Source organism: Syngnathus floridae, chromosome 4 (genome assembly GCF_059516105.1).
Source record: "Syngnathus floridae isolate MCC-2025c chromosome 4, RoL_Sflo_1.0, whole genome shotgun sequence".
Lineage (NCBI taxonomy): Eukaryota > Metazoa > Chordata > Actinopteri > Syngnathiformes > Syngnathidae > Syngnathus > Syngnathus floridae.
This window is the reverse complement of record NC_142416.1, coordinates 16269308-16293525: the sequence shown is the minus strand read 5'-3', so window position 1 is coordinate 16293525 and position 24218 is coordinate 16269308. Positions and strand designations below refer to the sequence as shown.

General features: G+C 43.0%; 1 protein-coding gene across 14 annotated transcripts in view; it reads left to right on the top strand.

Annotated features, from left to right (window-relative positions):
* LOC148399464 (nuclear factor 1 X-type-like) overlaps positions 1-24059 on the top strand; it is a 120711-nt gene extending 96652 nt beyond the window's left edge. For 5 of the 14 annotated variants that reach the window (XM_088374305.1, XM_088374296.1, XM_088374298.1 and 2 more), the window contains 11 exons: positions 504-566; positions 1014-1088; positions 1362-1485; positions 2637-2672; positions 2848-2975; positions 3968-4042; positions 8102-8227; positions 11504-11673; positions 13015-13162; positions 15131-15219; positions 18976-24059. In XM_088374305.1, the coding sequence (XP_088230431.1) occupies positions 504-566; positions 1014-1088; positions 1362-1485; positions 2637-2672; positions 2848-2975; positions 3968-4042; positions 8102-8227; positions 11504-11673; positions 13015-13162; positions 15131-15219; positions 18976-18990 (1049 nt within the window). In that variant the 3' untranslated portion in view covers positions 18991-24059. The remainder of the gene's footprint in view (positions 1-503; positions 567-1013; positions 1089-1361; positions 1486-2636; positions 2673-2847; positions 2976-3967; positions 4043-8101; positions 8228-11503; positions 11674-13014; positions 13163-15130; positions 15220-18975) is intronic. The other 9 variants (XM_088374303.1, XM_088374299.1, XM_088374297.1 and 6 more) reach the window with 9 other exon arrangements.
* The last annotated feature ends 159 nt before the right edge of the window (positions 24060-24218 follow it).

Here is a 24218-nt window from a genome sequence, read left to right as displayed (position 1 = left end):
CTCTCCCTCAAATCCTCAGGCGCAAGCAGACTCCCGTGGTCAGCTGTTTTCCTGAGTCTGTTTTTGCGGCGATGAAACAGAAATTAGAGGAAGAAACAGATTGCAAGTGCACATGCTCGTGTGGGTGTTCATATGCGAAAATGTGTGTGCGTGTGTTTGTGTGTGCACGTGAGGTGCTCTGTTTATGCAGACTAAATCCCTACCAGCAAGAAAGTATTAAATCAGATTAGGGCACGGGATATGATTGCGTCGTTAGATACTTATTGGCATAACGGCACTCTGTAAATCATTGCACCTTCACTCAGCGGGGAGACGACAGCGAGATTTCCGGGATGTAAAGAAACGTCACACTGCAAGAAATTGTGTGATTTCATTAACACTTGTAGAACTTAGCACATATTGCAAATTCACACAGCGCAGTTCCTAAACAGACCTAAACAATAAAGTATTGATTAAAGAACATTTGTACAAATAGTCATCATTTCTCTTCATGTTTTGTGCAGAATCCGGACAATCAGACAGCTCCAGCCAACAGGGGGACACGGACATTAAACCACCGCCCAATGGTAAGGAACATGATTAGTCTCATCTGGAAGCAGTTGGGACAAAGTCAAGTGCACTGCTTAGAACTAGGCGTAAGATGTAGGCAACTATGAACAATATACCAATCAATGTCCACACAAAAAAGGAGGGTGTGCACACTTTTGCAACATTATTATCTCAGTTGTTTATGTTTCTTAATGTATTTTTACATCCATCTAAAATAGATTAAAGCAAATATTTCAATTGAGTTGTCGTGATTTGAGGTCAAAAGAATGATTTAAAAAGTTTTGGTCATCATTTTTGGGGGAGTCTTTTTTTGCATGACTTTCAGCTTGGGTGGGTAAACGTTGTACATCCACTGTACATTAGATTCCAAATTGCAAACACGCTTGTTCCTCCACACGTTCAGGAGTTCTTTCCTTTCTTATCTGACTGTTTTTAATCATTGTATATTTATTTCCCCACCTCAGGACACCTGAGTTTCCAAGACTGCTTTGTCACCTCAGGGGTTTGGAACGTGGCTGAGCTCGTCAGAGTGTCCCAGAGTAAGTCTGAAATACTTTTGAAAACAAATACATAAATAGATAAAAAGAAGAAGGAAAACATAAATTAGTACTTAGCAGATTGCTGCCAAATTCCAATTTGGAACAACCCCAACATACACCTACATAGCCACCCTCATGCTCATGCCTGAATTATCCCATTAATATTCATTCTTTACTCACTTAGGAAAATGTCAAAATATCTCTTTATATCTTGAAAAAAAGATCACATTTTTGTTGTCAAAATGAAATGTTCTTTTTCCCCTTACCCATTAGCCCCTGTTGCCACGGCATCAGGTCCGAACTTCTCCTTGGCCGACCTGGACAGCAGTCCCAGTTACTACAACATCAACCAGGTGGCCGTGGGGCGACGTTCCCTCACCTCCCCTCCCTCCACCAGGTACGTAATGGATTCACAAATGTAAATGATGAAAAAAAAAATGCTATCATTCTGTCATTGCGTGTGAAATTATTGTACAGTGGTGCCTTGATTTATAAGCTTAATTTCTTCCTTGACCAGGCTTCAACACTTCTACTCATATATAGAATTTCCAACCTTCCCAAACAAACCAATGATAAAAAGATGTTCACAAAAGAGAAATGAAGCACTCTGTAACATACTTAAAAATAATAGTCGTTAAATAATATATGATTAAATAGAATTAGAAAGAAAAAAACAGTTTTGTCACACTTTCTTTATCAGTTCTGGCGCGCCTTGGCCACCTGAGGGCAGCATAAGTCAGACACCCCAATATACTCAACTGGAGACTCAGCTCCTTTCTCAGCTCCTCAGTACGATAGTAATATTAGTTTTTGTTCACAGAGGTAAAAATATATATAACTCTGAAAAGTGTTATAGTATCTATCTACATGTGTTGCTGCACTGCTAGTGTTCAATTGGTGTCAATTGCTTAAAGGATAACTATGCTAATTGTTAGTCATTGTGTCTAACATTTTGAAGAATGTGTTTTTTTCGAATTATATTAGCCAAAAATCAGCTGGTATCTCAAGGCACCACCGCATAATAATCACATCATTGACTTGCTAGGGACAATCAACCATTTGCTCCTCTTCTTCACCTCTCTATCCTGAACACCTTTTCTGTATGAATGTGTTTCACTTTCTGTTTACTCCTTTGCTCCTTTTCTACTGCAAACTATCTGCTCTCGGGGTTTTCAGACTTTTTGGTTTCAGGCAGGGTGACCCCTGACAGGATTGCTATTTTTTCCAAGGATGATTATCAATTAAATGGAAATGCTAATGTTGATTTTCTATGTTGCTGTTTCTTGGATCCACTTTGTTACGGTTTCATGCTGCCTCCTCTTGGCTAAAAATGGTCTTTTTACTTAGAATAAATACAAGAGAGGCTACTTTTGCTCTTAATGTTCTCACTGCTGCAAGTTTTTCTTTCCGTATCCTCGTCAATATTGTGCATTGTAAAAGTGTTTTTTTTAATTCAATCATGCAATTACTTTCTCTGCTTTTCCTCTTTGTCTTCCTTTAACTTATCCTTCCTTTCTTCTCGCCTCTTGTCATCCGCCATCACTTTAGGTCTGAGGTGGAACTGTACGCGAACCTTCCGCGGAGGTAGTTAAAAACACAAACTAAAATAAATGCAAACACACTCATCCAGAAAGCTAATGCCACCACTTTCTAGCTCTTCCTTCTTTTAAGTCCTGTGTAGTTTTTATACCTTGGTTGTGATTTGTCAGGACCTCGATCTGAGCGTTCACATGAGTACCGTATTTTTCTCTCATGCCAGCTCCACCAAGAGGAAGTCGTTAGACGACAGTGAGATGGAGAGCCCTACAGATGATGTTTTCTATCCCGGACGCTCACCCGCAGCCAGCTCATCCCAATCCAGCGCGTGGCCCAACGAAATGGATGCAGGTACCACCTCGCCGCACCTCACACATCCCTCTCCCACGAAGCAAAGCATCGCCAGTCTTCCTCACGCTGTCCCAACCATCGCCCTACTAATTGATCCCTCTATCTAACCCTTGCCTATACTCTGAAAATATACACCCGCCGCTCCTAAACATTGCAAATGACAAAATAGAAGCGGCAAACAACTTTGATCATCCCCTAGGGCTGTTCGATACAACCGCTGGAAGCGAGCCAATTCTATATTGTCATTCGCTGACACCCACGTCACTCACCAGGCCTTGCCTTTTAAAGCCATACACACTCAAAGTCACAAAGTGGACTCAAATATGAGGATGGCAACTCTGATGATGAAAAAATATTGCCTGCATGTTACTGTTTAAAAAAATGCAACACCTATTTTTGTCCAGTTACTTGATTAACCAATAATCGATGGAATACTCAATTCTAAAAATATTTGATAGCAGGAGCCCTCAGAGATTATTTGATCACATAATCCATAATTGACTCAATATCCCAAATGTCAGTATCGCTATCAAATTTACTTTTCAATTCCCAACCTTAATGACAAGCAAGCCGCCTTGAACCGAGTAAATTTAACACTTTGTCCAAAAAATTAATAAATGCATGAGTGGTGATAAATTCCATAATAGATAGCAATGACCTCAGGAAGATTTTCCAATCCATTTGAATAAAAGGCCTTATTTAAGCCTCTGTATTAATTTGACCTCTTATATTGATAGTAATCTCGACCAGTACTGTGATCTGCTTTCTTCATCGACCTACTCATTAGCTCCACCCCTCCCGGCCAACAATCCTGTAAAGCTGCTCGTCCTCTTGATAACTTCTAATGACATAAATTCATGATCACAAGCCATAAAACGTAATGCTCACCCTTAACCCTCTCCACTTCCCCACCTCATCTTCTGCTCTCTCTCCCTCTCTCTCTCCCTCTCTCTCTCTCTCTCATTGTTAACAATACCCTTCTCCACTTTCAGTGCAGCACCATTTGGCCAGTGTGCAGGAGAGGAAGATAAAACATGAAAACGAAGGCGTGCAGTTTCCTTACCATGGTTAGACCAATATTGATTACATATTTGATATTTATTAGCCCACCCTGCTCTTTATATATACATTATAATGTATGTGTGTTTGAATGTAAGGTAATGAAATGTAGAATATTATATTATATGGATATTAGAATTTGATCTTGCTGATGATGTTTTTTTTGCCCCTCCCATTTCTGTGTGGTTAAGTGGCGGGATTTTCCAGGATTATCCGCTTAAATTTTGACATTCTTTGTCACACGTGCACAGCTCATTTCAATTCCCTGGCTTTCTCTCCGAGGCCTTGCTTGCCCTCCCGGTGTCGTTTTAACCAACAGATGTCACCATGCAATAAAAAAAAAAAAAAAAAAAAAACACCAGTAAAGACACAAACACACACACAAGCATAGAGTGAGTCAGTCATGTATAAAGAGACCTCCACAGGTTCGGCGGCGTGGCGCACACACGCGTGCATAATAATGTGTGCCTGCACAGATGCCCCTCTGCCGCTCGCCCACTTGACACCCCTTCCATAGGCAGACGTTCACACGTCGAAACGCCCATGCTTACCGTGCTCCCCGCCCCTGCAGGTGTTCAGGTGGCCACCTTGCCTCCACCTCTCCATCTCGCCATCCCTCCCCTGGCTTGAAATCCCTCATTAAGACGTTTTCCCGTCTGCGGATCAGAGGTGTAAAAGCCTTCCTCCTGCTTCCTTACACTCCATCGCAGTCTCCCTTCTGTCTAATTGAAAATGTGTACAGCAGGGGAGGACTCTGGGGAGGGACGTAGCCAAAAGCGATGGTTAGGTTCATCACTAGCTGCTCCGATGCTCCTGCTCCACTTAGCTGTAGATGTAATTAAGAGAGCGCTGCTCATCGGGGGCTCCGCTGCATGTCTTTGCGCTGCAGAGCTTCACCTCCCATCAATTTCCTATTTCTCGCTCGCTATGGTCTGTCTCTCCCTTGTCTGTGTGTGGCCTCCTGGTCTCCATAGTGCAGCACGCTGCGTTGCGCACTTCCTAATGAGTCTGCAGAATAGAGATGTGCAAATTGCTTTTTGTAGTTCCTCAAATTCACCCCCATTCTCGTCTCCTCCTCAGGAGGTAGCTGTTTAGATGTGGCACATGTAAAGAAAGTACATTCAGCAAACTAAAAATCGGATCAATTTTAGGAATCAGCGATACTAGTGCAAAACTATACAAGATTACAAAAATATTTAAAAGTGTACTATGTTGATAGCTCCACACGTTTTGCTCTGACTAACCAATCAGACAACAGAAAAATGTTGACTTCATTGAGAGCCACCTAAGCTCGTGAGCGCAAATCGCAAATCTAATTGGCTAAAAAAAAAAACATCCTCATTGGTAATATCGTTTAAGATACATAAAGGCCGCAGGGTAGATTAGATTAACATGGCAGCAAGAAGAAGCTGAAATCTGATTGGATGAAAAAATACTGGAAGCGCTGCAGCTAAGAATGAATTAGTCAAATTTTATAGAGCAAATATATAAAAGAGCAGACAGACAATTAGGAAAATTTTTAGGGGTGTGGTGTATCTGATTTTCCCAACTAGCCGAACCTGCCAAATACAATCTCACCTGGGAATTCTCAGCTAGGTGCGAGGATTCAAACACGAATCAAAAGCAGCTCATCACACAGACAGGTGTGCCTGAGTGTGTGTCCACTTGCAGCGCTTTCCTTCCTCTCAATACATCCGCACACTGTCACATTCAGATACACACCATCGATTTCCACGCACAGACACGCATTTGCGCAGCTGAAGCACGGTCCCAGATGGTGAATGACTGTGTGGATAGCCTTGGGATCCGTGAGGATGCCGGAGACATCTGCTCCACATAGGCTCATGGAGGGGAGGGGGGAGGGGGGTGTAAGGCTGGCAAAACAACCATGATTTCATATTAGCTCCAAATGATTGTTCAATAAATCAAACAGCGGGTGGGCTTCCCCCGCTGCTTCAGTGATATAATCACAGATACGTGGCTAGAGTCCTGGAAGTTACAATTCCCCAGCTTTTCCATGACTTGTTCAAACCAAGTGTCAATTTTATTTTTTTAACCCGCTTCAAAATTATGTGAGTGTGCTTCAGAGGCGCATCTGGTGGCAGGCCTGTTAGTGCAAAGAGACAGAAGGGTCATCAGGGGAGCGCTTGATTGGTTGCCAGTGGAACGCCGGAGCGTGCCAGGAGAGAACGAGTGCAGTTGCGGCACATGTGAACCAGATTGGCAGACGGTTTCGTCTCTGAAGTGCTGAGACATTTTCTTTTACATCCTCCTGATGGTAACGTTGGCGTTTTTAAGGGCCCAGATGTCTGCCGTCAGCGGATTCCCCCATCTTCCTTGTGATGATTCGCGAAGTTCATTCAACGCTAAGCGCATACATCCGCAGAAAGATTCTTTCAAATCTCACCTTGGCCTTTTTTTTCTCGGGTCACGACAATCACCAATCGGAGTCGTTAGCTTCATCGACATACGTGCGTACTGCTAATGTTCTTTGAAATTTCAGTCATCACAGTAATTTGCTCTTCAGAATAAATAAATTCACATTTTTCCCTTTTTCTTCTCCTCCGTGAAGCCTAACTTGGCAGAGAAACTAGCATAGTTAGCTAAATGCTTTGTCAAATCTCAGTTATTCCCAGGCTTTTTTTTTTTTTTAGTTTACACTCGAGTGTCACAGAAATCACTACTGACTGTTGGTGTCAGAAGCTGGATCCAAGGTCCTCTTCATGCTTGGAATGTATCTGACAGCACAATACTCCCACATACTCCTGCTACAGTTGGGTTCGGAGAAGGGGGAGGATTGTGGCGGAAGAAAAAGAAATATATGTCTGCCGGAGACATAAATGGTTCACACATATTCACTCCCACCTGCTTGAGATTTAACTCTTTCACACCAGGAGGGAATTTTTTTTTTTTTTTTGCACGCCCCCACGCTTACCATCCACTTTCACACGTCTCCAGCTGGAGGAGGAATCATATTGAATGCCCTGTTTGATGCGGAGCAGCCACAAAAATAGACTACAAAACCAAAGCCTGCAAAAAAAAAAGTTTTGAAGCGCAAATATTATCATATCACTCAGTCGTCAGGAAGATTAGAAGAAACCCCACAATACAACGAACGTTTATTTTTTTGCTCTGTTTGATGCTGTTACATGTGTGCGCGCCAGATAATAAGCATACGCAAACATCTTCTGACATCCCGATTTCATACATGTCGTCAGAGCAACGCATGAAAGAAAAAAAAAACACTGCTGCATTTCTCACAGGTTCTGCTTTGCTCTCTCACTGGCTTTGCTCTCTCGCATATTTTCATGTCTCCCACGTGCTTGTCGCCGCCTCCCGCCGTCTCCTCTGTCCGTCTGCTTGTCTTTCGCACTCAGCAGCTGCCGCGTCCATACTGTACAGTTTGTGCTATTTCTGAATGAGGCCGTCTTCTCGTGCAGCCAGCCCGTGGGCCTGGCAGTGGCCGTAACCGCAACTCGCTGACTGTGGCTGTAACGGTGGCCGCGTTTGGCGCCGGCACCTGAAAAAGACAGAGAAAAGCCAAAGAAAAAGAAACGAGACAGAGAAAACATACAGTGGCACAGTTAGTTGTTATTATTGCTACAGATGTGCCTTGGCTCTCAAACAAAGGCTAGTTTGATATTGCCTTCAGCTATTGTCCCCCCCATTTTTTTTTTTTTTCCTTTTGAAGACATGCTTGTAAAATACTGCCCGGTCCATTCCTTCAAAGTTGGGAGCTGGGAATCCTCCATCAGAATGAGTTACTGCAGCGGCGAGAAAAACAAAGAACTTTAATCTTTTTTATTTTTTATTCCCCCCATGTATTTGTGAATGAGGCAATCAGGCAAGATTGAGTCTTCTGATTGGCTCTTTAAAATCAATGGGTGACAAAATCACCCCAAATCAAGTCCCCTTTAATAAGAATAAAAGCAATGTGATATAGTCCAAAAAAAAAAAAGAAATTGATGATTAAAACCACCTCTCTTTTCCCCACTCTCCTCCCTACTTTTTTTTTTTGTTGATCCCATTTTTTTCTTTTTTTTTTTTTCTTTTTTTTTTATTACCAGGACTGTCCTCGCCTGGTTCACTTAAGAAGCCGGGGAAGTTTGATTTCAACGCCCTGTCTTCCCAGAGGTCCCCCCGCATGGCGTTCACACACCACCCGCTGCCCGTGCTGGCAGGAGTGAGACCAGGTGAGAGAGCCCTGCCACCAAGTTGCAACCCCCCCCCCCCCCTCATAATCCAGTCTGAAAAAGAGAGAGAAGGAAAGGGAAATTATACCCCATAAGCAAAAGAATTGCGTTCCAATCCCTCAGTTGCAACTGCTGAGTTTTCGTATGTTCAGTGTTACTGCTATATCATGGCTGGCTGGCTGGCCAAAGTTTTTCTCTCTCTCTCTCTTTCAGTCTATCTTTACCCATACATTTGTTTATTTAACATCACCATAGTGCTTGTTTGTTTGTTTTAATACTGTCATTGCATGGTACCATTGCTGCATCCATGCCTTTGCCTTTGTGCTTATTAATCCAATTATCACCATTGAATTTCATGTTTGGATTGTGATTTCCAGTGGTTTGTATGGCTTATGAGTTTTTATATTTTGGTACAATGAACGTGGTGTGTGCACAGTACTGGGCCTACTGCCATCGATTATTAATGCCACAATGAGTAGAGCTACAATGGCACTCGGTCGAGACTGCTAACAAACATTCATTAGTTCACAAAAAAAAAAAAGGTGATGGATTTTGGATAGATAATATTCCATTGATAATATAGTGATGCGTGAATAAATTTCTTATCTAGTACAGTTGTGCGGAAAAAAGGTTTTGTGAATTTTGTGTTGTCGTGCCAACCGGGTGTGTTCCAGTTAGGGCTGAACAACTTAATCAAATTCAAATTGACATCGCTATGAAGTGGAATTTAATTTTCAAATCACGTAGGCTGTGAAAAAATAAATAAATAAAAATAATACTTCTTATGGGTTAGTTGGTAGGCATTTTTGTACATGTAGTTATATTTTATTTATCTAGCGTCTACATAATTTTTGGGGACAAAGAAGTGCTTACAAGTCAAAATGTTTCCTAAGTAAACAACTCTAGTTGAAATCTAGTTGAATCTCTCCTTTTTTTTTTTTTTAAACTCGCTCAACATGTTCAGTTTTGTCCTTGTTTGTAGTTTTAATGAGAGCATATTTTCACAGAACGCCACAGATTCCTTTCGTGTGTTTCCAGTGACGTTTTTTTGATTGAGGCACAAAGGGCAAATTGTCCTCGGAGCATTTTGCTCCAATAGCATATCCTACAAGGTTTCTCCATCTCCGCTCTGAGAATTCCCAACGTCCCTCCAATGTGAACTTTGCCAACAAGTCCCTGAAGGCTGGCGGGCTCACTTTTCAAAGGCATAAATACGTCCTCCGCTCTCATTCCATTTGACTCTCAAAGGGAACGGCTTGGTCGGCGGCCAAACCGCACCTACCATGTAAAGGTCATTTGCACTCAATGCCCTCGTGCTGAAGCGTATTGAATTTTACTTTCAGCTCTCCCAGAGGTATATTTAGAATATATACTCAAGGACGTGCCTTCAACCACTAGGCACGTTTCGCGAATGATTCCAAGAAATTAAACGTTGCATTTTAATCGAGTTCCAAATGAGTGAGAGCGACTCTGACTGTTAGCTGAGTGCTTTTGGCGTATTAGTGCGGCTGTAATGAGGTAGTGTTTTGAGCTTCCGTCCGTTTGCAGACACACACACACTCGCGCGCGCGTGCACATGTGTAAATTTACACTCTTGTCTGCGCTACAATGGCTGCAGTCCAAATGGAATGTCCCTTAGAGGCCTCGCTTCAATAAAGTGCCTGGAGGAAGACAGGAGAGTGGAGTGAAAAGAAAGATGTGAATGCGCCGAGAGATGCTTCTCGTAACCAAGGCCCACCTTGGGCGCGCCGAAACGCTTCGCTCCTCTTGTGTAGGTCGAGTGTGAGAGCGTTCGCGGCTAAGTGCTGGATTGTTTATGTCCCGCTGTTGGCTCTGGATGCACATGGAGAGATGCCAGGCAGACTGCTGTCTGATTACGCTCGCCTGGAGAGACCGCCATTGTGGCTACCGTTGCGCACACGCAACCAATGCATGTATGTTGGGAATACAAAATTTAGGCCCTGTGCGAACTCAAACTGAGAAAAAAGCAGAGGTACTCACTTTCTGTTTGAAGAAGTACAAATAGTAGCTCTTAATTTAATCTTAAACATATTTAAAAATAGCAATGAGTAACCCCAAAAAGTTTTACCTCTGTTTAGAGTGAACAATCCTGTTTTTTTTTGCCAAACTAACAAACATATCTCATAATCCACATCAATAAAATAAATAGTCATCACTTTCCGTCACTTTCTGTAGACATAAAAAGCAAGATTACAGAGGACGTATATTAATAATTTTGAAAAAAAAATAGGCTGAAATGTTTTTGTTCTTTCAAATTTACATAGGTAATGTGCTGCCATCTACTGGTTGACAGTGGATTTACACCCGAACAAGTAAAAAAAAAATCTGCGAAATAGTGGGACCTCAAACCTTCCATGGTTGAAAAAGTCAAGCCGATTCGGACAAAGAATAGAAAACAAAGCTATGTTTTAAAATGTCGGGGGTAAAATTAACAAAGTGAAAAATAAGTTCAAAGTACCATCTAAATTTCAGTCACATGGTGTTTGTACTTTGTTTCTTCCGACCACTGAGAAAATCAACAAAGTTTAACCAACTTGCGCTGTTGCCCTTTGTGAGTTACAACACACACACGAGACAGTAGGTGACAGACACAATCACAGATGCTTGTTTGCCAGGCTCCCCTCACCTAGCAGCTTGTCTCTCTTGTTCGCCATGCCAAATTACAAACGCCAAAGATTTGCGGCCGACTAGACAGACAGTGGAGGCTAGTGTGTTTGCGTGTGTGGCTGACTAGTTGACGAATGTCTCCTGGAGGTGTTTTGTGGCCATTTGGGAGCGAAGGGGAGATCCTCTGACAAGCTACTAAGGAGAACCGCCGCTGATTGATTACACCTCACTGACAAGCAATCAAAAAAATCACAGTGTCTGTTTGTTTGCGGCTCTCTCCTACCTCGGCTCGGTTTTGCGTGGCAGCAGAAGGTGCAAAAATATACAAACGTACTGTGACTGACAAAAGTGTGTTTGCTTAGTTGGCTGATGTCGAAAGTGAACGGGGCCAGATGTTGCACAATAGCCTACCGCAGTAGAACGTCACAGCTATTTTCTGTGTCAGGACAATTATAGGCCTGAGCGGCAAAATTATACATAATGGCCGCCGCTTAGTTCAAGCATATGTCTTATTATAGGACAGCGTGGAATATAATATATGTCGCTCTGTGCCGTGTACTGTATGTTCATTATCTCTGCTCAAACAATAGAATGACTCATTGTAGGCTAGATTCTACTTTTGCTGATATTTCCCGGTCATCTCCGCAGGGAGCCCCCGTGCCTCAGCTTCAGCCCTGCACTTCCCCTCTTCCTCAATCATCCAGCAGTCCAGCCCTTATTTCACCCACCCCACCATACGCTACCACCACCACCAGGACCCGCTTAAGGAGTTTGTCCAGTTTGTGTGCACCGACGGCACAGGACAGCCGAGCGCACAGGTAAGTGAAATAAGCAAGAAGGCGGATGGGCGAGCAAAAACAAAGCGCAAATGGAAAATTATGCTATAACTAGTTTTTTTTAATATATTTTGAGGATGAAAGATGTGAAAATGGGTGTTTTTTTAAAACAGCATTAATCTTTCTATGAAACCATTGTGAATTGAAGACGTACACATTTAAAAGTGTGTGGGGGGGCGCTATGGAATGTTGCACAACCTCCACAGCAGCAATGTTCAACAAAGCTAGCATGAAAAAAAAAAAATCACTCACAATATTTTATAACAGAACAATCAGTTGAAAGACAGTATGACAAAATTCGCAGCCCACTGTTTTATTTTCCCAGCAACTACTGCATATTAGAGTTTTTGGTTGCAGGTTAGTGTGATATGTTTTTAGCCCCCACGCCACAAATAAAAATCTAGCTGCACGAAAAATACATATGACGAGTTGTTGCAAGGGGGAGATAAAAGAAGGCTTACTTTTTATTTCAACATCGGCCGTGTCCTTAAAGCGGGTGCCAAGGCCGGTGTTGTGGTCAGAGCCACTGTGACCCCGCTGTGTCATGGGAGGATGCAGTAAATGTAGCTCATGCAAAAGAAAAAGATCAGGCTGAGTTAGCAGCAAACCCACAGAGGGTCAAATTTAACTTTGTTTAGAAGCGCTCCATAAAGAACCATGGAAACACTTGGAAAATTACAGTCGCATTCCAGCTGTCATTCTTCGTGAGGCGGCTGGGCTCCGAACAATGAGACTAAATCTCCCACAGGGAACGTCCTATTTTTTTTTTCTTTTGTACTAAACTCGCTGCAGGGGTTTCTGAGATTTTTTTCAAGGACCCCATCATAATAATGATCAATGTAAAGCAGATATCATCTGCACCCCTAAACACACAGACACACACACACTTATATAAAATGCTTGGACTGTAGACTGTATACCACTACTGTAAACTTGGCCTTCATGTTTTGACCCCAAATGTGGTAACAAACAGGCACTTTCACATTTTGTGCACTTTTTGCACACATTTTGCACTAATGGATAAAATTGTACCACTACACTATGACAACACCTTGTCTTCTTCCTCCCTTGTGAAAAAATGTTCTACACTCTTTTCCTTTTCTTACCATTCTTTTTGGTCGGACTGTTTGATCATTTTATTGTCAGGTTGTGTGTGCGTGTGTATCTTGTGCGTACTTGTGTGTGTGCGCTGTTGCCGTCTATGGGTCGGCAGGTGCGTGTCGGTTGTCGCTTTGTGCCCGGCCGGCTCCCCTGTGTGATGTCGGTGGGGTGGGGGTGGGTGCGTCCCGTCCTGCTCACCCTGTCTATATGGTCCATCTGCAGCCTAACGGAGGTGGCCAGAGCAAAATGCCGGGCTCCTTCCTGCTGCCCCCGCCACCCCCGGTGGCACGCCCCGTGCCCCTCCCCATGCCCGACTCTAAAAGCATCAGCACGCCCACCGACGGTGGACTCAGCTCACCCGCATCTCCGTGTAAGTCACTCCCGCTCCCCTCCACAAATTCCCCCCTTTCGGCCCCAGACTCCCCGCAGAAATAACCTAGACCAAATTGTAGCTTCTTTGAGCGAGGCTAGTTCATTTCACCTCATTTCCCTAAATCGGTAGGTTTCACGTGCCATTAAGACACGACTGGATTTCGACATCAAATATCACGTGAATACGTACAAAATCACGACTCGTCTTCCTTGAGCTGCTTCCATTAAGATGGGAAACTGCTCCAACTCTCAGCAGCCCCTGGAGTTAAAGCATTTGAGGGAACCACAGAAGGTCCAAAAACTATTAGACGCCACGCCTTCGCCATACCAGAGGTCCTCTTTCCATCACTTCTGTATCCCCTTCCTCTTTCCCCCTGCCTCTGAGCTTCAGCTTCTCTTTCTCTCTGCTCGTGTCTTTGCGTTCATTCCCTCCCCGTCTTGTATTTGAGCTTCTCTCGCTCTCTAGTGTTGTTTTTCATGCTAGCACCGCAAGAGGCAGTGTGGTCTTCCCCCCCCCCCCCTTTTCTCGTCAGCTTTATTGGGTTGCGTGGTTTGTGGGAGGGAGGGGGGCGAGCAGATCAGTCCTGGGCCCCTCTTGCACGTCGCTTCTGTAGCTCAAAAGCTTTTGATTGACACAGTCCTTGCATGTCTGGCTCACGGAGGCAATACGTCCCTTTCTCTCATTGATTTTTTTTTTTTGCTTCATTTGATATATTCTCAGTTCTTTCCCCCTTTGTTTCTCTCTTTTTTTCCTTTGTAGGGGAACAAAATTAGGGCAGTTGGCGTGGACTCCAAAAAAAAAAAAAAAAAAGCAACATAAAAAGAAAACTAAAGACCATCGTGCCCCAATTTAGCACACCCAATCAATCCCCCTCTCACAGATCTCACAATAAGTCAGAACAAGATGGAAATCAAACTGTATGGAGAACAACCCAAACACGATTGGTGAGGCTTAGTCGCACAAAGGGGGGAGCAAAGGGGAGAGGAGTGTCGAGGTGTTGCTTGGTTGCGCCCACACAGGTGCGCTGAAAGAGTCGGGCCATGGGAGAGGCACTCCAGGAGGGGGCGCCGGACGGAGCAGCCGGGGCACCTTCTCATCCTTTTTTGTTTGGACTTTCTCTCTCCTCCTGTCCTGTCATCCTCTCCCCCACCTTCCTCTCGTTCCCTGCTCTCTCTTTCTCTCCAATCGACACGTCACTCGATTATTTATTTATATTGACATATAAATAAATAGCACCCTTTTTCACCATTTTATTTCTCACTCCGGTGGCTGTTGTCACATTTGGGTTTTCCTTCCACCTCTAACTCTCAAAGATATTGCAACTGCCGTTCCAAACACACGCCCATCTATTTTTTTTTTTTTTTTCAATGGCGCACTCACTGTCTGTCATTCCCTGTCACCGTTTTACCACCCCACCCGGCCATCCGCAGCCCCCACAACCTCCCTCAAGTCAGTTCCGCTGGAGTCCAGTGAACACAACTGCCCTAAATTTGATCCTGTGACATCAGCAATACCGGGTTGCTCCTGTCGGATTGCCCAAATGTAAACGGAGCATCGGTTGGCACCGGTGATTAATCCGATTCTTCTGCCGCCCGCCCTATTATTATGCCGACAGTGGGTCCTCAGTGGGCTTGTATGATTACGGGCCCAGGGGCTGCTGAGGATCATTAGTGACTTATTTGAAATAGCTTCCTCATGTTAGCACTCTTCATTACAGACTCGACATCCCCTGCGTAACCACAGATTACATGGCTAAGTGAAGGGAAATAACAATTAAGTTGCCCGCAACACGAACAAATCATCCGTATGACTAAGGAGAGCGAGCTTCGTCTTTTCCCAATCGACAGCGATCCACCGCCTTGCACCGAACTGACTAAAATCCTTACGACGAGAGCGTCAAGCGTGAGCTCGGTGTGTATGTGTTTGTGTCAAAGCATGTACACACTTGTCTCTCTCTGTTTGTAGCATACTCCACGCCAGGCTCCGCAGCTCCCAACCGGTTTGTCGGCATCGGAACACGGGACAACTTTCTGAATATCCCCCAGCAGACTCAGGTACCCTTGCCAGCCTCCCTCATTCAACTAACACCCGGCCGTCCACCTCTGTCGCCTGCGTCTCGTCCATCACTCGCTTTGAGCATGCTCGCTGTGACCTTCGAAGGGACAAGCGGCCCATTCACGATGATGAGGATGTCATTAGTTGTGACCCCATTCAAAGTCAATTGGATTGCTCTTTTCTTCTTTTTACTCTACACATTACTAACATCCTTCAAGGGAAGCCCAAGATGCTGAAAAAGTATCTTGCGCAAAATAGGGAAAGCATCTTTCGCCAATGAAATTAATGGAAATGCCATTTATTCATTGCTGCCCCTCAAAACCGCCCGCCCAAATTTTGTAATGTACTTTCTAAATCAGCATTCCATACTGTTGTACTTTACAAATATAATATAATTGAATGTAAACACCGTCGCAATTTCTTGCGTCAATTCCCATGTGTTCCTACTGATAGGCACCCCTTGGCCACCAGGAGGCAGTATAATACAGCCCAATATAAGTTACAACAGGAAAATACTTGGGGGGCAGAATTTTCAGAAGCACCCGATGATCACAATCGACTGCTCAAGGGTGCAGAGTTAGGGAATAGCTCCACCGCACCTTCACAAATCAGCATAACCCTCGTTTTTGAGTCAGCTACCTCTGCAGCATGCGGCGTGGCTGTTTTGAATTGGATCAAATTCTGTGTGATCCGTTCAAAGATCTGACTGAATGTTCTCATTTCACGAGCCTTTCATTGGCGTCTGCTTTGATGTTTATGCGTTCATGGCACTTTTGTGGACCGGAGTGATTAGCTCAGACACGGTTGCTTGTTTGAATTGACATCATAGCTTTCCACATCCAAGACAGACGCCCGGCCGGCCGCCCGCCCGCAGGGGTGTATTATAACATACTCGATATTGGTCATCGCCCACCTACATTGATTCGTGTTGAAGGCCTAAAGTTTCAGTACTGGTTTGCAGTTTCTGTTCCTTCGGTAGCTCCCCTGCCGTGAACGTAAGCAGCACCAGTTAGTTAGAGCCCAAGCAGTGTTGATTTATCTCCACAAGGCCCGGCAGTGTGTATTAGAGCAGCGTGTGAGGCCACTGGTGCACTACATTGTGGTTTTCGCCTTGGCAGCGCTCTACCGCTGGCTGCAGTGTCTTGGGCCTCCTCCATCACCAACACAACTTTTCTCATTAGGGGCTAACCGCACCTGCCTGCAGCCAACTCGACTATGCCGTCCTCCCTATGCACACATGGAAGCAATCTGCCCCCCATCCCCGGCTCCGCTCACCCCGCCCCTCCTTCTACTTTCCCCTCCTGCTGCTCCCTCCTGTGTTTTCAGGCTCCCCACCTGCACCGCTCTTCCACAGATGTAGGCCTGGCACAGAGGGGACATTCAAACCCCGTCCAAATGTGTCTGAGCATGCATCGAACACACGCATGAACACGTAACCCCGTGCCAAAACCCTCGCCCCGCCCCCTCCTGACGACAGCTTACATCTGTTCGAGAGATCTTATTATCCTCTACAATCACTTATCAAATAATAAATATATATATAAATATATAAATAAATAAATAAATAAATAAATAAATAAATAAATAAATAAATAAATAAATAGACCATGGTGGGGTTACATGATGGAAGGTCAAGATTGCCTTGATTTATCTTTGTGCCACATGATTATGGTCACGATGGTTAATCGCAGAAATTCAAAATTTGTCATGCAGGGGAAAAACATCTGTAGGCTAGTTTTGTCGCACTAGTTTTTAAACAAAGTATGTGTAAATAATTTACAGTACAACCTAAAATAATAATAGTAATCGTTTTAGAATTAATGACAAATTTAAAATAAATAGCCTAAAAATGAATAATTTCTCAAGGGCGAACTAAATAAATCTGCGTATATCCGAATCTTGTTATTCAGGCACTTTAATGAAGTCTTAGCCAACCGACTGCTAGCTGGTGATTGGCTGACCACTGGTTGACAAAATGCTTCATTTGCAGAGCTGACATTTTATTGAATGTTTTTTCCACGACCTTTTCCGAGGACATCCGCTTATGACTTTCTGTCACTCTTCCGATCTCTGTGTATCTCTTTTGCAACATGCTGTCTGAAACCTGGCTAAATGTCACTGTAGTGTCACCATTAGGACTGCAGCAAATCAAGTTACACTGGACCATTCATGAATCGAACATCTGTTGTGAATTTTGCCAAAAGGCTTCTCGATAAAGAACAGCAGAATAGTTTAACATTTGCATTCAAAAGATTAAAGGTCATTGAAATAAGATTTACCTATAAAATCTCAAATGCATTTTAGTCTCATTCTGCAATTTTGCTCAAGCCACCTTTTTTGGAGTACTGTCATCCACCAACCCCTGAGTCGGCAAGGGAGGAAAAAAAGCGGTCTATAGAGCTCTCTAGTGGCGAGACGTGAGCGGTGCAGGCGGAGCAATGTGAAGAGGAGGGTGGCCAAAAAACAACCCAGGGACACAGAGCACGAGTGACGGGCGGGGGTTGGGGGGCAAGGGAGAGTTACTTGAAGCTCAGTGCACTCCACAGTCACGTCCGAGCTGTCTGGTTGCCGCTGGCAACCAGACATGATGTCATAGGCTGTTGGGCCTGGGGTCACTCTCCTCTGCCAAGGATTACATGGGGAGGGTGATTACATGGAGAGGAAGAGAGTCGAGGGTTAATGCAAGTGGAAGCCAGGAGGAGGAATGGACTATAAAGAATCACAACTAGGAAAGAAGAGCGTGGATTGGTGAAACCTTGGAGGGGTTTAAACTCAACCATGCGGCAACGCTGTGCTTTTCGAGTCGAGGCCTGTGGAATGTGAGCACAAGCCAGAGCGCATCGGTCTGCGCCAAAACTTTCTCTCTGAGAAGAGTCGTCACCCCAGTGCTGTTTAATAACACCACTGAGACTTTTTATCAGTAGTCTGAAACTGGATCCACTTTTTATTACAAAACAAGAATTGCCGGCTTGCTATTTATAGCTATGGAGCGACCTAAGATGTTTTTAATAGGAAAAAATTTTGAGTCAGCACTCTTGAAAACAGCTCATGATTAAATTGACATTATAACTTGTAGTAGTATAGCTGAGCTCTGCAAATATTATAAATAGGCATCAGACAGTGCCACCTGGTGGTCAGATTTTTGTGGTTTACAATTTCTTCAGTGCAGATAGAAAAGATTTTTTCAAATGAGCAATCAGAAAAAGTCCATATTTGGGATAATGGAAATAATGTTCAATTGAAGCATTCTTTTGCCAAACTGGCGCTGAGGGGAAAACAAAAAAAGTTGTGTATAAATGAAATTAAAATTGACCCGATTTTCTGGTTTGCATTATGTTTTTTCATTCACTTTTAAGTCTATGTTGTACTGTGCAGCCACACACACACACACACATTTCTGCTGTCTTGAAAGGCGTTATTTAGTTCTAAACTAATATTCTTAGCATATTTCTTCTTTCACTCGTCTGTGGCAGCATCACAGCAAAGCATAACACTACTAGTCACTCCTTTATGTGCTCCCTGAGTTAAATGATTCCATGTTTGATGGCATTTCTGTCGACTTTCTGGACATATTTGAAAGTAGGATTTTTGATCAAATTTCAAATTGTAAAACCTTTTAGCCTGTTCCAATTTGGAGACTTCACTGCAAATACTTGCTCTCCCATCTTATTTACTTTTTAGATTTTCAACACAGTCTAGGGATTTTTATCGTGTAACAGCTTATCTCTAAATTGTTGTCTTTTTCTCCTCCACAGTCCTGGTTCCTCTGACATGGTCTCGACGAATCAACAACTAAAATGGTGTCATGTAAATTGGGCGCGGGGGGGGGTGTAGATGATCAAGAGCAGACTGCGACACTAAAAAAAGGTTTCTCTTTGCCCACATTGTACAAAGTACGACTTCGTGGCCCGCCAACTTGGCCCGCTCCCCATCCTACCCCACGTGGCCATTCCCATCCAGCCCAATTTGAACTGGAACGTTCAATGCCCCCCATCCCCGTCGGAAATGCAAGAGGCCTCCATGAGATGGAATGGACAGACTCGCAATGCCAGGCAGAAGACGAGGAACTGTCGCATGCTCATCAAGGAAACGATGGACAGGAAACACAATTATGGCAACCTGGCAATTGACCAATTTTTTCATTTGTGATTTTTTTTTTTTTGTTAATCACCTTTATTATTATTTTTAATCATTTTTTGTCATCTCCACCATGAAACTCCATGCAATGGAGGTTAAAAAAAAAAAACAGTCAATGATCACCACCTAAATTACGCATTCTGATTTCAAAAATCCCAGCGACTCCCACTTTGATGACCCCCACTTGGCTTCAAGACCAGACACGCAGCCACATCACTGCATGCTGACCCAGCACCCCCCACCCGCTCCCCCCTCCCGCTCTCTCACGCTCCTCATTCGCTCAGCCCTGAAGATCCATTGATTTGCGATTGGCCAATCCCGGTAACGCCATCTAATGGTGTGACATATATGCACTAAGTGGCTGGTCTTTTTTTGTTTACCTGTCCAAGTATCGGGGCACTTTTTTTTTTTTTTTTTTTTTGGCGGGGAGGATAAGAAGCGTTAGCCAGTTGAAAGCATTTGAAAACACTAAAGGCTGCATGTGCTCTTTCATCCCCCTCACCTATGCACTATTAATTCTCATTCGGGATGAACAGAATTGCACACGGACGGCGGCCATGAGGGTGATGAGGGAGGCCAAGGAGGCACTACAGAGATGTGGCTGTGCATCCAGGTTTAGTTTAACCCCTCAAGTACACCACACACACACATACAGTCACACACACATATTTACAACTATCTTCCCTAAAATAGTCTGTCACACAGCCACTCATCTTTTTATCAGAATAAGGGATGGGCACAATAAATCAATTTATTGTTTATTAAAGGCATGGGGCAGAATGGAGTGAACTACGCACTGCAGTGACCAACCCACTCCTCACCATTAATTGTCGTGGAACAAAATAAGAGCATAGAATTTTTTTTTTTATTATAGTTTTTCTCCTATTACCACACTTTGGACTCATTTAAACTTATGACCCCCCCCCCTTAAACACACACGTGTTCCTGACTGCATGTTCTCGCTTAGGCAACATTTAAAAGCAATTGAAAATAACAAAAGAGTTCAAAACAAAGCAAAGAAATACAAAGAGGTCAAGTGTGCTTGCTTCAAGCTGTTGGTGACTCTTGAGTAGGTGTTTTTCTGTGAAACTGTCTCACAATTAAAAAAAAATGTTTATTGAAACACCACAATTTTTAACCGAATCTTATAATTTCATCTAAAAAAAATTTAAAATGTGTGAGGGGTGGTCAATTCACAGAAAAGTAGTCATATGCCCATCTCTGTTCAAAATCAATTTTATTTTACAGGAAGACGCAAACACACAGCATGAGCTTCATATTATTAGCTTTCATTTAGCTTGTAGGTTTTTTTTCTTATCTCCTCTTTTATTGGCAGATTTTGTTTTCTTTTTGGTTTTGTTCAACTTGGCTTGTTTTGCATGTCATAACACTTTCCGCTGTAGTTACGCTCTAGCACGCTTCGGACCAGGCCCAAATTTCACTGAGTAGATGTCAACTAAACGGCTTCTCAAAATCTCTTGTGCGTAAGGACAGCACGGTAACACCAGCTCATCACACACGATCGCCTGCGTTGCTTCACATTATAGCCCAATCAAAGGAATACACACACACACACATTTAACATTTGTCATAAATAATAAAGGGAAACCTTTACATTTGATTCTCCAAAATATCTTTGTTAATTTTCATTCATTTAAGATTTGTCCAAATTTGTTGCATGTAAATTGTCCCCATTACGAATTTGCATCATGATACGTTTCACCATCAAAAGCCAATATCAAAAAATAACTGGACTGCCTTGAACTCGGTTCTGTTTTGCAGGGATAGTAAAAACCGAGACTTGGGTCTTGGCCTCTCGTGTAACATTAGTTCTTACTGCAGTATGTACTGAAACATCTATCAAAACTATTAACAGTTATATAAAAGTGCCTCTGCATTCCCTTCATGCAATTAGTATTCAACTTCATGTTCTTTGCTCATAGATTAAAAAAAAAAATTGGCCTTGACCAGGGTTTCCCAATTCAGCACAAGCCATCATGTTTTGCATTCAAAGTAATCACTGTCGAATAGTTTTAGAATCGGTTATTCCATCGATTAATCCAATATGAGTTTAGTTTGCATTGCACAGTTTTTAACTAATTGTTTTTGTTATTGTTTAGTGATTAAAATAACATTAATTTTGACACCTAATTGTAATCAAGTGACTCATATTAAAGAACAAAGCAACAAACATCAATCAAGAAATTGTATCCATTTGACGATCATTAGCAGCAGCCTTTTAGTCTGACAATCTTTCTTAATTAAAAAAGAAAAAAAAAAAAAGTCCCATCCCATAATTTGGGAAACCCTGGCCTGGACACATCTTTATAGAGGGCCGCAAATGTGTTTTGTAAAGACAGAAAGAGAGAGAGAGAGAACTTATATATTTATGATATACGTATGCTCCTTTTGAAATTTTTGCTACGCAAGCTGGTGGGCAGTCTAGTTATTTTCTGAAGCCTCCCTTCCCACAATGCCCTTTTGGGTGACACCACCTGACCAACCCCAAAACGACACCATACACACGTGCGGCAGCGCAGCGTTCTAATACCTTAGCTCAACATGTCAACAAATTTTGACTGTAGGATTGAAGAAGAATAAGAAAAAAAAAGTGTTTTTTTTTTTTTGATGGAAAGTATTATTATTGAGAAATATGTGTCGATTGAGCCACGTGCAATGCATTGGGTAGATCATTGTGTTTGTCTGTTAGAGATTTTTAAGAAAGCTACAAGAAAAGAGAAAAAAAATGTATTTGTCTCAAGTCCATAAGCTCCGGGACTCTAAACTTAGAGGGCCATGATTAAAAAAAAAAAAAAAAAAAATAGTCTTTTAAGTCGGGGTTTTGTTTTTATTTCCTTTGTCTCTTTTATTTTTTTAAATGTTTCTGTGTAATCATTTGTTTATAAAAAAAAAAATGTGGGAGGGCTGAAGGAAAACAAATCGACACAACTTCTTTATCATTAAATGAAAACCGGTGCTCCTTAAACAATTCCATTTACAACTATTATAAACAAATGGTCATGAACAAAAAAAAAAATAGAAATTACTTCTCTTCTATCTCTCTCGCACTATTTGTACTCTTCTTCTATTGAGCGGGGGGTGGGGGGGGTTCCTGATCCATAAAGCAAAAGTCATGTCAAGAAACTCACCAGCAGAAAACCCCAAACATTGGCCTGGACCCAAAAACGAGAAGTGCTCCCGAGGACGTGGCTAAAAGTAGAACGCGGTCAAATGCCACAAGACCCTTTTTTTATCCTCGGGCAGCAATGTGAGCCGCTAACCCTGGAGGACCCCCCCCCCCCCCCCCCCCCCCTTCTGTAAATGACTCTTCTAGTGCTTGTGCTGTAGTGTATAGTTTCCCAGCAGTTAAAGGTTGTCCCTTAAAAGTGCCTTTTGTTCACAGACTCCATTTTGTAATCCAATATTTTTGTTTTGTTTCATTAGCTGGTAATGCCCCGAGTGTCGCGCTCGAGCACAGCTGTAACTGTTATCGTTCCTCCCTTCCTTCTCTTCTTTATATCTACATGCTGAAATTTACATACGGATATCAAACACGTCAATTAGTTAATTCTCGATTAATGATGGCAAAGAAAGCCATTGTTCTGCTGTTGCTTTTTTTTTCCCCCCCTCCCTCGACCCCTCACGCCACCCCACTTTGTTTCTACTGTCTATTTTCTCTTGGGCACTCGAGTAGTATGTAACTGTGTCTGTCACTCTTGCTCACTGGCTCGCTTTCTTCCCGCTGATGGGCGGGGCCCAAAAACAAATATTACTGAGAAACTTTTTTTTTTGTCTGAGCAGAATGCAGTTAGCTCACATGTTATTCTTGTCTGTATGCTTCACATTGTATCTCGCCATACCCATCACTTCTGCTTCTCCATTCAACAGCTAATGTACGTGAACAAATGACGCTGACGGGCTTTTGGGGGTGTCCTTGTGTGGGTTTTTAGGAAGGGGTGAGCGAGTTCTGGGGATGGAGAAAGCTGATTGAATCGCTTCGGGATGTTGGAACAGGGGATGCGCGGACTAGGTTAAGAGGTTACGCTTTTGTTTTGGTTATTTATTGTTTGGCTTTGTTTTACTTCCCCCTTTTTTTGTTTTCATAATTTGGATGATTATTTTTTATAATATTTGCTTATCAGGGTATGCTGTGTTTAAAAGCTCTTTGAGGACAGGAAGCCTTGGACTTAAAATGAAAGCTACAAGCACCTTATTGCCGGACTTATCCTGCATGAGGTTGAAGGAAAGGGGGTGGACTTACATTTTCACAACTATTTTTCCACAAATGGAATCTCTGCTAAGTATTATCGGTAATGGCGGGTTTTACGCAGTAAAACTCTCGGCAGTATTAACTACTTCAAACACACCGCACGAGAGGTTGTGACCTCTCGTGGGGGTTCCCCGCTATTTGTCCCCTCTGCCTCACCTCATGTTGGACAGCTCCAGGTCTGTGTTCTCTTGTTTAGTTTGTTTTCTTAAGCGTGTATGGTTACTGGTGTACTAGGCAGTAGCCCCCTCGCCGCCTTGACCCCCCCCCCCTTTTAGTCCCTGCGCCTCTGTCTACGCACCACTTCTTTGTGAGAACACCCCCAGAGCTCTAGGTGAAATGCATGTGTTAATTACAGTTTCTTTTCCATAAGATGAAAAACACAGTTTGAGAAGAGCAGCACCTGATTGAATAAAAAGGATGTTCTTGACTGTATTGGTCAGCGTCACGTGTCTTTATTTAAAGTAAAGCAGTACACTAACCTTGAAATATTCAGTTAGGTTTTTTTTCTTCAATTTTCTATTATTTAAAGGGTGTCCCACACCAACTGCCTACTTCAGAGTTAAACCTCTTCCTTAATTTTGATGATTTTTT